Source organism: Melanerpes formicivorus, unplaced genomic scaffold (genome assembly GCF_026170545.1).
Source record: "Melanerpes formicivorus ecotype bairdi unplaced genomic scaffold, bMelFor1.0.p_v2 SCAF_6, whole genome shotgun sequence".
NCBI classification, from domain to species: Eukaryota; Metazoa; Chordata; class Aves; order Piciformes; family Picidae; genus Melanerpes; species Melanerpes formicivorus.
Genome location: NW_027142358.1, coordinates 1,125,299 through 1,140,269, shown reverse-complemented (window position 1 = coordinate 1,140,269; position 14,971 = coordinate 1,125,299). Strand labels below are relative to the sequence as shown.

The 14,971-nt window shown below is 39.3% G+C and overlaps 1 protein-coding gene across 2 annotated transcripts in view; it reads left to right on the top strand.

Moving 5' to 3' along the window:
• The window catches only part of ATRNL1 (attractin like 1), a 618,199-nt gene that overhangs the window by 499,056 nt on the left and 104,172 nt on the right, over positions 1-14,971 (top strand). Inside the window, exon 28 of one of the 2 annotated variants that reach the window (XM_068139300.1) lies at positions 3,394-3,788. The exons of the other annotated variant lie outside the window; for it this stretch is intronic. Within the exon in view, the coding sequence (XP_067995401.1) occupies positions 3,394-3,453 (60 nt within the window). The 3' untranslated portion in view covers positions 3,454-3,788. Of the gene's footprint in view, positions 1-3,393; positions 3,789-14,971 lie in introns of those variants that run through there. 2 annotated transcript variants of the gene reach the window in all.

Below are 14,971 nucleotides of genomic sequence, written 5' to 3'. Positions count from 1 at the left end.
TTTTGATCCATCACCAAGCTTGCTCTTTGTTGCTCATTTATTTATTTTTTTCAACTACATTTTTCAGGAGGAGTCAGCAGGAGAAAGCTAAGGACTGCTTACTGTGAGGTCCCGTGACAAAAAGTGATAGCTTAGATCTGCTTATGAATAAATTTGATCCTTAGTTGCATAATATACTAGGTCCACTATCTGGTAGGCCTGAAATTTGTTGGGAAAAATTGATCAAAGAGCACACTCCCTCTTTTTGCCTTTAGTCTTTCTCCAGGTTGCAGCTGACACAATCTGTCTTTTTTACATTTCTCTTGATGTTAAAACCAGTTTATGATGTTTGCTATTAGACGATACATGGTACCTTATATCACCATCCCCTTTGAGCTAAAAGTTGTTTATTGAATCTGGTGCACAGAAATCTCCTTTGCACATTAAAAAGCTGAAGAACAGAGGCCACTAAAGAATTAACAGACTTTGAAGCCTTGCATTGTTTTTAACAAACTAAATACTATCTGAGCTTTATCAGGTTTCAGGTCTGAGTTCTGCTTTATTCCAGCCTTGAAGGCAAAAGAGTCTACAGGAAGCTTCTGTTTGAGCTAATGTCTTGTTAACATCTTTCAAAAACTTATGGTATAAAGGAGGTTTATTTTCTGAAGCCTTCAGTGTATTTCAATTAATCTCAGCACAGAACTGATAGAAAAATGTTTCCTTTAAGTAATGAACCCAGTTATGCAAACATAGCCTAGTCAGGGGGGTATAACTTATTATGTTAGAAGATGGATGTCAAAGTGTTTCTAGTCAAAACTGTAATGCTTTCTACTCTTACATTGCAAAACTAAATAGAAACACTGAAGACGAATCCCGAGGTAAATTTAGCTATATTAATTCTTGCTATATAAAAATACAGAAATTTAAAGTTTTGTGGAGGATGAGCAAATTAAAAGACAACAACAAAACCAAAACAATCCTCTGGCCCCCACAAAACCTTTTTCCTCCCCATTATATTCCTTTGAGATAATTAAGGAGGGATATACTGATTGCATCGCATGCAATAAAAAAGTAATCCTCCTTAGTATCTTTTATCTGGGCTGGCCATTTCCCATTACAGGGAAAAACGACTTCTAATTTGAGATCAAGAAATTACCTTTGATAGGAACAAACCTCTCAAACTGCTGAGGAACATTGATTTTTATTTTTTTCCCCCCCCTTTATTTGGTACTGGTTTGAAATCTGCAAAGTACCAAGCACTTGTCACTTCTGACCATTTCCATCCAAAACTAAACAGGAGTTACTGAGGCAATATTGCTGCCCATTTTTCACAACTGTAGTGTAATGAGTGACACTTTAATGGGATTCAAGTAGAGACTATTGAAGGTTATCTTTCCTTTAGTTTTCCTTCCCTTTTAATATTTTGACCATAGAGTATATAGTGCTGGCTTAGAATAGCTCAGCATCAGGTATGGACTTAAATTGGTTTACAGTCTGCTTTTCTATTCAGATCTATCTCGGACAATCAGAATGTGAATAGTTACACAGCTAAAACAATGTAAGACTTTAAAATACTAGGGTTGAATTCTACCTTTTCTCACATGTGATTTACTAAGTTAAGACAGGAACACATTTCATTCCCTTTGTGTAACCACCAGAAGTTGAAACTTTTTGGAGATATTTTTACAGATTTCCTTCAGAAGCAGCAGATTTGGTACTAATAAACTTATTGGAAGTATTGTAATAAAATAATGAGAACTGGCAAGCAGCACTTGCAGAGAAGTTTCATGTGTTCCAAAATGAAGCTGAAGATGAGCTCTCTTCCAGCTTGTTAGAGCATTAGAGCAAGGTCCTTTGTTGTAGAAAGTGACCTAATGGTTTGACAGGATTGTGCGATAGAAATTTGTAGCATGTAAAAAAATAATTGAGAAGACAGGAAATGAGTGATTTTTAAGGTGAAAGAGGAATGTGAAGAGAGAGCTACAAAATAATAAAAGCAAAGAAGAAATGGAAGTGACTGGTGCAATAGGTTGGAAAGTGGCAGGAGACAGAACTGGTAGAGAGAATAGAGATCAGAACAGAGTTGTGAATGGTGCAGATGGAGAAATGCAAACACGGGAATCATAAGGGGACTTGTGGACTTGAAAAGAAGGATAGCAGGGAGAAAAAGGAGAGAAGATATTTGGATAGGAGGAAAAAATGAAAAAATAAAGGAAAAAATAAGGCAAAGAAAGGATTGAATAACTTTGTAACTGAAAAAGAGAAGTTAAGTAAGCTACATGACGTGGAGTATCAGGCAAGTGGAAGAGTGGGATTGGTTTTGAAACCAGAATTAGCTGCAGTTCTTTTGGTCTAGCCAGGTGGTTTTTGGTAATCACAAGTTACCATTGCAGGGTTGTGGGGGTTTTTAATTTCTGTAGTGTTACCATGCATTGTTCTGTGAAGAAATCCTGCTAATCCCTGCTCCAGTAAATCAAAGTGTATACAGGAACCTTCTTATAGTCTGCAATTTTGTATTCAAAAGACTTTGTAGTACTGTACTATACAGGTAGAGGCTTCTACCACAAGTTTTATCATTTTGCAAGTACTACCCAAGGAAAGCTGATAGGTAGTTGCAGAGGTGACCTTATTGCTTTCTACAACTACCTTTAGGGATGTTGTAGACAGGCAGAGGTTGGTCTCTTCTCCCAGGCAACCAGCACCAGAACAAGAGGACACAGTCTCAGGCTGCACCAGGGGAGGTTTAGGCTGGAGGTTAGGAGAAGTTCTACACAGAGAGAGTGATTGCCCATTGGAATGGGCTGCCCAAGGAGATGGTGGAGTCACCATCACTGGAGGTGTTCAGGAGGAGACTTGATAGGGTGCTTGGTTGCATGGTTTAGTTGATTAGGTGGTGTTGGATGATAGGTTGGACACGATGATCTTGAAGGTCTCTTCCGGTCTGGTCTGGTCTGGTCTGGTCTGGTCTATTCTATTCTATTCTATTCTATTCTATTCTATTCTATTCTATTCTATTCTATTCTATCCTATCCTATTCTATTCTAATCCTATCCTATCCTATCCTATCCTATCCTATCCTATCCTATCCTATCCTATCCTATCCTATCCTATCCTATCCTATCCTATCCTATTCAAACTGCTGCCAGCACAAAGCAAAAATGTTGTGTTCATATGTGGTATTTTCCAGAAAGTCTGTTTAATCTTGGAAACCTTTAAAGCATTGACCAAAACCTAACCACTAAAAACTGTAGCAGGAGAAAAGTTTCAATATGCTGTGGTTTTAATTAAAACATCTTTGATTCATTTACCGTTTTGCACCTTTGACACAGTACTCTCATGCAGTGGTCCTAGAGATAAAAGCATTGAAGATTGTATTTGAAGGAATGAAGATAGTTTTTATTGGTGTTCTTTTAGGATCCACCACAAGGACTGAATAATGCTCCCAAAGAAATACATTTGGATGAAGATGACTGAACATGCAGATCCAAAGGCCTTTTAGGAAATGGTGAACCTTTTGGCCTTGGATGAAGAATGTTCTTGGATGAAAGAACTCCATCTGAAAGACTTTGTCTTTGCCTTTTGCCTTGAAAATTGCAAAGATATGAAAGACATAAAGGAAACAAAGATTTGCAGCTGAATTCTTGCAGGGTGCAGTTACAGTGGCTGCCACTGGCATGCAGCCAGCCTGCCTCATCTCTGTGGAATGTCACATGCTTGTACCCCTTACCAGCCTCTAATGACTTCCCAAAAGCCTCCTCCTTTTTTTCTGCTCTTTTATTCCCCCTCCCCCCTTTGCTTTTTGTCTTTTTCTTGCCTTCCATTTTGCAAATTATGTTAGCAAATTTTAATTGCATAGTTCCTATAGTGAAATTAGCACCTCTGGGATTTATGTATATGTGTAGCTAAAAAGGTAAATGAGGAAAATACTTATTATGCCTGGTTCATCAGATTGTAATACCATGCTTGTACTTGCAGCTGAACAGGTAGTTAATATTTGTTTTTCTTTGAGGTTAATGACTTGCCTGAGCTTAAAATGGCAAGAGTTCACTGAGTCAGTGAACTGACATTCTGACATGGCTACCTGGGCATTGGAATGGATTTCTTACTTTAACATATCAAGCTATGTGAAGTCGATAGGAAGACATCTAGTAACTAAGTTTCCATACTAATATTCAGTATACTTGAAACTTGATTGTACATTTAACTATTTTCAAAGTGTCCTTATTTTTACTTTATTAAAAAAAGAAATAGACTGCTTGTTTAGAATATGATTTGAACCATAGGTTTAATGCAATAGTGTGTGCTAAAGCTGGCTTTCAAAGCATATCTGGATACAGACACAATACCTAACATGTTATCATTCTGCTACCATGGCAAAAGCCATCTACCTGCAGAGAAATGCTATACCAAAGTTGAAAGGCTTATATTGCCCTTTTCTCTCATGGAATCAATCTATACAGAGGGAGGCTTAATGATTTTCACTGTCCTAGGTAGAATTCTTTGATTCTTCTGCTGTCATACCCATTCTCCCACCATAGAATCTTTTTTGCCGACTGGGCTTGCTTAGTAGGTCTGCCAGTATTGAGACATTTATTATATCTCTGTTCCAAAATGCCATATATAGTGATCAGACAGACTTCTCAAGGGAGAGACCTGAACACAAACTATTGAGTTGAAAACTGCATCCCCCGTGGGTGTAGCTTAGGTGAGCCTAACCTTATCAGATGAGGACTCCTTGCTCTAAGTCTCCCAGATGCCCTCTTCAACTTGTTAAGAAATTTTTTCTCTATCAGACACTTCTTCTGGCCCTCCCACCTAGCTTTACAAGCAGAGTTCTAGAAGCTACTTTTAGCCCAGAAGTAGTTTTTTTTTCTAAATTCTACTATGGACATTGTCTCTTAATAAGCCATTAGCATCTCTCACCTGAAGAGCTAGGAGAAAACGGCCTGCCTTTGATCAGTGTTTTTGCTTGTTTGTCTTTTCTCTTCACAGCTTCTTGTGTTCTCTTATTTGTCTTTAACTGGTCATAAAAAAATTGTGCATGACTATTGACAGTGTCAGTTACTGCAGGTTCTCTGTGCCTAGGTGATTAAAATAATTCATACTGAGATACATATGTATGTTTGTGTGTGCAAGATGTTAATATAACCTGCACCAACTAGTAGATATGCTTTGAGACTGTTGAAATGTGTGGATATGTAAAGAAAGCTTGGGTCAGAACTTCAGGTATATTGATGCTGGGCAGTTAAACTCTGTTGTTTACTGTTGATTGTTAATGTACTGATGCTGTTTTGCTACCGCCCTAATAAAAGAAACCTTTGCCTTTGCTTTTCTATTGAGTACTGTGTATGGCAAATAGGTCCAGGGTACTTGTGTAATGAGACAAAAAAGCCAGAAGACATATCTGGCTTTACCAAAGCAACGTGGTTGTCAGTGATCATGCCCAAACCCACCTCAGAATAGCTATGTGACTTAATTTTTCTCAGTAAAATTGACCAGTGTTGCTGATTTTATATCTTTCTTCCATGTCAGGTAATAGTTTCGCGTGGTTGTACAGCTGTTCCAAAGAGAGGCTACAAGGGTAGCCCTGGCTCAGCAGGGGAGCATTTGTTGTAGTTACAGAGCCACTTTGTTTTCAATCTGTGCATTCTAGAAGCTTTGCTGAATATATACATTGGCAATTTTTTTCTGGATGGGTATGTGGCCTTTGATCCAGCTTAGTTCTTTGGTTTCCTGGTGCTAGAGCCATGCTCTGTTCATTTCTGTTACTGCTCCCTAGAGGTGAATAACAGAGTCTGGATGGATTAGGCCACAAGATGTTGGCTTTTTTCTTGTTTTCCAGGAATTGCTCTTATGCAGTATTTTCACCTTGTGTTAAGCATTAATAGTGCTGGCTGTGTTGGCAAATGCTGATTGTTCCTTAGCAGGGAAAATGCTGTCTATTAATTTCCTTCATCACTAGTGTGCCTCTAACTTTGACAGAAATCCACCATGCTCATTTGCTAATACTTGAACTAATTAAAAGTATAAATCTATGATATAATTATATAAGTGAGGCTGGGAAGTGCCTCTCTCTTTTGTATTTCTTTACTTCTGAACATCTGAGTTTGGCTCCACGTTTGGAAGTGGAAAACTTTTGGTTTGCATTTAAGAGGAAACCTAAAGTTGTCTTCTTGAGTCAACCTTGAACACATTCATATGGGGTTTTATTTTTGCTTTTGTTTTTTTTCCTGCTGGGTTTTCTTTGTCAAAGAATCGCAGAAGAGGTGACATATCTACTCCACACAGAGTAGAGGCTTTGTATTGGGGATTCATTTATCATGAAGACAAAACCTAACGAGATCCTCAGGCTGAGGCTGAAAGTCAAAGAATTTGATCAGGAAAGATGATGCCCATTTTAGGAAGCCAAAATATTTTATTGTTGGAATGCACCATTCAGGGAATATGATAGATTTTCCATTAGTGGAAGTCTTTGATCAAAACTGCATATCTTTCTAAAAGAAGAGCTGCCTCAAGAGCAAGCAGCAGAGCTTGATGCAGGAATTATTGAATGAGAGAGTTTTGACCATTTTTATGCAGGATGAGTCATATGGGTACCACAATACCACAAATGGTAGTAGTTATTGTAGAAGAGTGAGATTAGGCTTCTGCCACAGAAGTGGCACTTGGAGAAAATTATTAAAATGGAGCCTAAAGCAACTGCACCTCACGCTGTTGGCATCAGAGAATGTGCATGATGAATGTTCTAGTTAACTTTGTTATAGGTAACCTTGTGTCTGCCATCTCAGAAATGCCTGTTCAGGTAGGTGGGCATGCTTTTGTGTAGGCAGGAGACTGTTAGAAGAAAATTGCAGCAGCTTTTAGCTTCATGGGTCACAGTTGTAAGTTCACAGGGATGACGTTACTGCAGATTTTCGTCTTTAATGGTTAAACCATTTGTACAGAACCCAAGGTCTTTTTAGGCTCATTCAAGTCTGAAAAAATTAACCCTAAGTGTCAGGAGAGGGCCACAGTGATCATGTCAGTATTTGTGTTGTATGAATATGATACATTCCCTTATTTGCTTCTTGGCTGCAGTAGTTGCCAGTGGTCAGAAGCACAGCAACAGCAGAGAACCTCCTGGTAGACTAAAAGCTGGGGCACTAAACTCTGCAAGCAAAGAAATAGTCACACTATCTAGGACCAATTTGCAGGGGCTCGTTGTTGGGTGGGTTGGTTGCTTATTTATTTAATGACAGGCAAATGAGATTGCAAGACAGTGTAGCATACTTGCATGGATCATGGCATGAAGCCTGGTACAAGACTTAGTCACAGCATTATCTTCACTGCTGTTGGATTCTAACACATTATAACATCAGGCCATGCATAAACTTAGTGCTGGACAGAGCAAGATTTTTCAGTCTGATGAATGTTTATATACCATCATAGTCCTTTCAGTGTACCATCTTACTCTTCAGAGTCCATGTTCATGCACATGGTTAATAAAATCTTCAAGTGTGTTACAGAGCCCACTATTGTCAGAAATGAGGCTATTTTGTTGTGTTTTCTACAGGTACCTTTAAGTGCACAGCTTTCCAGTTGTTTACCACATTCTCAAAGGTGCTCCAGAGACTTTTTTCAGCTATGGCTAGTAATTCCTTTTTATCCTGGAGCTACGTGATGGTCATTGATCTCTTAGATCTTACCAATCCTGGATTTCTACTTTATCTGACTTGTGCACGGACAACTGGAACTGGGAAAGTTTTGGAATGCTTAACACACTTTTATCTTTTGGGGAAGAATGGCTTCAGAGACAGTCCCCTACAGTACAAGAAATGTCAGCCTTAGTATGTCATAGGCTTTTGCTTTAGCCTTATGCCATGATTCTGACCTTGTGTAATGAATATTTGTGGGTTGATCTTCCAAGCAGTGCTAGTCCTTACCCCTCATCTCCTCAGTTTCACTTTTACAACCTCCATTGTTAGATAGGAGATACCAGGGGATGATTTTGTTTGTAATACTCATTCTTTGTCATCTTTTACTTTATTTGAAAAGTCTGTTACTGTAAATGTGGTCAAATTATTCACATTTACTGATAAATGTCCAGTATTCCTGCTTCTGTTAGGTGGAGCCATTAACTGATATTGCTACATGAAATAGAGGAGAGAATAAGAGAGTAAATGAGAGAGAAAAAGGAGAGAGAATGAGAGAGTAAAAATCCACAGAGGATAATTTTCATTTGAGAAGCGAGGAATGATTTTCCATTACAGGTAACAGGTTTTTTGAGAGCCTAGAAGAGGTTGATTTTCTCCTAGATACTTTCTGCAGTGAAAGCACAAACTGTAAAATGATCTTGACACCAGCAGTAAACATGGAAGCTCTGCTGGTCTCATTGTCCTTTTCTCCTGTTGTCTAACGCACAGAGCATGTCACGGGCAGCTTTGAAGCTGAAGTTCTTGAGAGTGTATGAAGCTGTGCTGCAGTTCTGAAATAAGTCTGTAATTCTTCTTTGTGTGTTGAGCTTTGTAACAAATCATGCTACCTTCTCATTCTCAGGAATGTCACATGCTGATACTTCCTCCTCTGTATGAACTTTTGTATCCTGTTGCTCTTCAACAAAGCTCCAAAAAGCTGTATGTTTCACAGCCTAACATGGGAGTTATTCCATACTGCTGCTGCCAAGAAAGTGTAAAATAGAGTTTTTCAAAGAGCAAAAGGAAGATTTAAACATTGAGAATATTTTTTAAGTACAGTCATGGGGCCTTCAAGGGCACTCTGAAGTCAATATGCAAATTTAAGGCAATCATATGTCCACAGAAATTCAATCCCATCTTTTTCCATGGAAGCTCCTATCCAGTTTTCAGGTATTGCTTTGACAATTCCAGCATTACTTTTGAACGTTCAGGAGTGAAATGCCAGAGGAGGGCCTTTTGTTGTTTTCATGACTGGGCTTATATCTACTACACTTATTTCTTTCTACTTAATTTTAGGATCTTTAGTTATTTTAAAAGATTCTTCACAGAAAGAGAGATTGACCATTGGAATGGGCTGCCCAGGGACGTGGGGGAGTGTTTAGGAAGAGACTGGATGGGGCACTTGGTGCCATGGTTTAGTTGATTAGATGGTGCTGGGTGATAGGTTGGACTTGGTGATCTCAAAGGTCTCTTCTAACCTGGTTAATTCTGTATTCTGCAATATTTCTTCCATTAAATATGTGTAGCAGGATTTTCATAGATGCAGAGATCTCTGAAAACGAGATGACCGTCCCTGGAGGTGTTCAAGAGGGGATTGGACGTGGCACTTAGTGCCATTGGTTTAGTCATGAGGTCTGTGGTGACAGGTTGGACTTGATGATCTTTGAGGTCTCTTCCAACCTTGGTGATTCAGGGATTCTGTGAGAAATGTTCATAATAACAGATTAGTAGGTTTTTTTCCCTACAAGGAAATCATCTTAAAAATTTATTGTTCACATTGAGATCCAGATGTTTTCATCATCCTAATTTTTCCCTGGTTTTCTCCTCCTCACTGCCCCCACCGCTCCCCAAGATTTCATTACCTCTTCACAAGATGTTTAACATTGTGAAAGTGTCCACAAGAAGAGGGGCTAGAAGTGGTAGTCAAGTGATAAGCTTTATTTTGTACCGAGTCATACAATTTAGTTTTCAGGTAACATGAAAAAAATACCCAAAGCAAAAATGCAATGTAAGTTGTCAAAAAGCTGACACTCTAAATACCAGAAAATAGTAACATCTATTGTCAAGAAAAAGAAAAAGTATGAATCACTCAATGACACATTTCAAAACTGCTGTACACAGCACAAATTATAGTTTGTTTGATGGTACCAGGGATAATAGTACTTGAGAGTTCCTTTCTGAGTGCCCAGTGTTAATACTAAAAGGGTTCAATTGTCTTGGCTTACACTAGAGAGCTGCAGGGGGGGAGGGAAGATTAAGGTTTTCTGAGGTCACCTTTGCTAAAAATAAAAGCTGATACAGAATTATTGTTAATAGCTTCAATCAAAGGAAAATGGTTTTATATTTTATGTGTTGCATTCTTGCCACAAACCAAGAATTATATCCACGTCTAAAATGCTGATTTATTTTCTTAGCGCTGTACAGAATCCTTCCAACGTGACATCCCCTTTCTCACCAGGTATGTCCTGCACAATTCTGTACTTCAATTCCTTCTGTTGTCAAGGCCCTGATAGGTATATCAGGAATGCTTCCTGTGCTCAGCAGTCATGTCAGTCCTAAAGAGAGGAGTCATAAATATGATTTTGCCTGTCTGAAAAATCTTATGAGGAGCTGTCCTTCCTTAGAAAGCTATCACCTTCGATTTTGCTTGGATTGCCTTTAGCTGGTGGTCTTCTCTGCTTTTAGGAGAGGGATAAAACGGCTTCACTGAAAGCTGCAGGAAATGGAAGTCCTTCTCAAAGTGGCCACTTGTAGGCAGCATCTTGTTTAGTTACAGGGAGAGCAGCAAGAGATGGTAACAGTTTTATGCAGCGCAGTTCCTTATGGAATTTTTGGAAGAGAATATTACTATTTGGCGATACTGAAGGAAACAAACAAACAAACAAAAGTTGTAATGACTTGTGTGGGTAAATCACAATTGCTTTCAGAGAACACTATTCAGAAGAGAAGTAACACCAGACTTGGGGGTGTTCAATTATACAGGCAAAAGGTGGAATTTGCTTTGTTTCTCTCATTCAAAACCAAATCCTGGTTTTGGTGTGGTTTGTTTTCTTGTGGGTTTTTTTTTTATTGAGTGAGGGGTGGTGATTTTTTAGGATGAGGGGTTTTGTTGAAGTTTTAGTTAAAAGACCCAACTATAGTTTATTTTAACTCCAAAGTAATAATCGGCTCTCTGTCTAAACTCGAGGAAAATTCAGCCATAGTAGAAGGGAAAGCACCGTGATATTAATCATGTAATTATTTGGTTTATTATTCACCTGTAAGAAAGAAATGTAATGTCTGCTTTTAATCCTGAATTTTACCCTACCTGCAGGGGTGCAGCTACTGCCTATGTAGTGAAAAGTTTGATAAAAGAATCCCTGGGGAGGGTGGTTGCAAAATCCCTGTGGTTACTGAATGTTGAAATGGAGCAGCCGGCAAGCAAAGAATGAGAGTACAGACCATCGTAAGGCTTGTTGTTAATATATTAACCTACCTGAAAAGAAAATGTGCTGTAGACCACAACAGAAAAAACATGGATACTCCCATAGATTGCCTGACATAATATGTGCACCTTTGAGGATGAAAAGGCCATTGTGAAAGTTTTCTGGACAGGTTTGTTTGCTGTGTTTCTGGGGTTAACTGCAGTATTAAAGAAATATAAACAAAATAGGGTTTTAATTATGTTCTGTTTAGGTTGTCTTCATCATTACTGTGTCCCAGTTGCCTCCAGCAGTTCATTAAGGAATGCAAATAGTATGCAACTTGTAGTTTGTTCTTTTGACCCTACGTATATATAGCAACAAAAAGTGCGGCAAGTAGCTGATTCTGTTTAGTTTTGCATTTTCACCAACAGGACTGCCCTTTAATCCCATCCCTGATGCCTGTACAGAATTCTAGGAATCAATGGACATCCAAGTGCCATTAAAGACAGAATTGCAAAGGTCCCAGCTGAGTGTACAGTTACTACAAATCCTTTTTGAAAACTAATTAACTTGAAGGCATTTGGTGCAGATATGATTAAGGTAGAATGGGAGGCAATACAGCTCTTTTATTTAGTTATTCATTCAGTCTTAGAAACTGAAGTGTGACAACAACTTTGTTTTGTCCACTAAGATCTACATTAGTTTTCCTCAGTGAAGGAACAGAGGTTGATGTTGCAGTTAAATCCATAGACATGAAGAGAGTATATCAGATTTCTCTTTAGGAACAAAGATGCATGTTGCTTGTGATGGTTGAATATGGTAGATGAAGTTCCCCATACACCTAATATAAGTACTGCTGTTTGACACAGGTGAATGTGGGTCACGAGCATGATCAGAGGGCTGGAGCACCCTGACTGAGTTGCAGCTATTCAGTCTGGAGAAGAGAAGGCTCCAAGGAGACCTTATTGGGGCCTTCCAGCATCTTAAGGGGGCCTACTAGAAAGCTGGGGAGGGACTTTTTAGGGTGTCAGGTAGTGACAGGACTAGGGGGAATGGAGCAAAACTGGAAGTGGGTAGATTCAGATTGGATGTTAGGAAGTTCTTCCCCATGAGGGTGGTGAGACACTGGCACAGGTTGCCCAGGGAGGTGGTAGAAACCACATCCCTGAAGGTTTTTAAGGCCAGGTTAGATTGGCTCTGAGCAACCTGATGTAGCGTGAGGTGTCCCTGCCCATGGCAGGGGGTTTGGAACTAGATGATCCTTGAGGTCCCTTCCAACCCTGACAATTGTATGATTCTATGAATGCTGTGAGTTGAAAATGTGGATTCTGGAGAAAGTCAGTCTTGAAAGAACATTTGAAGTGACCTGTCCATATGGGTCTAATTTCTGCCATGACTTGCTATTTTTTGAACATTTGTCTTTGGGTTTTTTTTCACTCTAGAGTGTGAAATTACTTGCAGAGATTCCATCCAGTTCAGTGCTGGCCTCCCTAGTCCTCGATATTTTGTCTGTTTGGGTCTCTCTGTGTATTTCTGTCATGAGGCAGAGTTTTGCAGTCATAGACACAAACAGGATTAGTTCTTGTAGTAAGGTTTAAAAGAGAGGCTTTCATTAGCTGAAAGCAAGTTTGTGCAGAATGCTGATGCTATGAGCAGTGTATTGGATGATATAGCCTGAAAAAGAAGCTGCTAAGAAGTCTTTAAATCAAATGCAGTTGTGTCCAGGAGGAAATCATTTGCATGAAAAATTTTGCTGTAGCTGGTTGCACAGGCTTGGCAGCCCATGCTCCTCCTGCTCTGCATTATCTCATTAACATTATTATTTGGGAGCCAAACACTTGCATTGGGCAGCAGTTATGGCTACTTGACACAATGTCCATGAAATGCAATTTTTTTCCATATAATTAGAATTTTGACAGGAAAGAGAGGAAGAGGCAGAAAATGAGAAATTAGTTATTTCCTGTACCTCTGTCACTGCACACATTAAGCTTCACTGGTGCATTTTGCATGATGTCATGGCAGCCCCTTCACAGCAGCCTGGTCTCTGCCAGATTTAAAGACAGGATGAGTAAAACAAGGAGTGATGAGTTAGAAATGCTACTGATTTACACAGCAGACCTTTTAGATTTCCAAAGCTGCAAGAGGTCCAAGACAGAACACTGTAATCCTGATCTTGCTGGGAATCTAGATGGATCAAAACATAAATTTTAACTAATGCTTTCCAGGTGTTAAATTGCACTTGATAGCCTGGGCCTTCTGCAGAATGATAGTGAAACTCTTCATTATCAAAAGCAAGTCAGTGTGAGTAAATTCTAACAAGAACAAGGGCCATAATAGATTGAATATTGGTGTGGGGTTTTTTCTATTTCTGAATGACAGCTCCTTTTCTCACCCCCTTCCCAAAACAGTAATCCTCAAAGTCTTCAATACAGAGCTCAAATTTCAGAAATCAATAATCTCTGAACACAAGCAGACATCTGCCACCAGACCTCCATCTGGGACAGAGATTGGTGAAGCTAATGTCCCTAGAATTAAAAAAAAAAACAAAAAACAAGTCAAGTTACCCTGTGTCATCTTGGAAGGGCACAATCATTAAGAACTGGCAGGTCTGCTTATGGGAATAATCAAATAATAAATAAGATTTTCTGCAAACTACATTTATTCAGCACTGCTCACAGCACTACCCAAATTTCATCATTTGTTTTTAAAAACCAGATTATTTCTTTCTTCCCCCCCACCCCACCCCACCCCACCCTTGCTGTGTTTTCTTATCTTTGTGGATGCATAATTCCGTGAGCTCCTTTTATGCTTTAGTTGCATTATACACACTGCAGTCCCAAGTGAAGTCAGAATTCCCACCGGGCTACACAGAGTGCAGGTTTGTGGTTAAGAGTCTTTACCCTAAAATGTTTGCTTTGTAGCTGAGTAGAAGCGGGCAAGGAAATAGAAACTCGTAGATGTGGAGTTATTTAATGAGGGTCATGGAACAATTACATGATAGAGAAGAGGCTATTTTTCAGCAGAATTTTCTGAGAGGTTTCCAGTCAGGTGATGTTGAACTCAAGCAGTGCAGAATCTCTCCCTCTGCTTTAGGTAGGGATCTGCTAAAAGAAGAAAAGCTGGCATTAGAGCAAAATGCTGACTCATTTTAAACAACAACAACAACAGGCTAATTTTCTCCTCTGGCTTCTCTTTTCCTCCAGTTGTGTCTTTTCTTTGCAAGATTCACATATTGCTTCTCTATATAAAATTGCTCCCTTCATATTTAATGTTTCAAAGTTATGGTAATAAGGTGCTTCCAATTCTTGTCCTGTACCTCCCTAGTTTTGGAGGAATTAGTAACAAACCTATGATACTTCTGCCTTTTTATTTTTCTTCTAAGATCAATGAATTGGTATAAAATCCTTACCCTCTTCTTTCCTACAACAGTTTTGGAAAACTTCATGCCAAATTAAAAGTAATGTTACAGCACACCTTGCTGTGTGCTCCTCCTCCAAGTTTGACACTAACCAAAGAACCCCATTTATAGAATCATGCAATCATAGAATTGTTAGGGTTGGAAGGGACCTCAAGGATCACCTAGTTCCAAACCCCCTGCCATGGCCAGGGACATCTCACACTAGATCAGGTTACCTAGAGCTGCATCCAGCCTGGCCTTAAAAACTTCCAGGGATGAGGCTTCTCCCACTACCTGCCTGGGTAACCTGTTCCAGTGTCTCACCGACCTCATGGAGAAGAACTTCTTCCTAACATCCAATCTGAATCTACCCACTTCTAGTTTTGTTCCATTGCCCCTAGTCCTATCACTACCTGGCACCCTAAAAAGTCCCTCCCCAGCTTTCTTATAGGCCCCCTTCACATACTGGAAGCTTTCATTCTTCAGAAGTGGAAACTGAATTTTGGTAGCTAGTAATT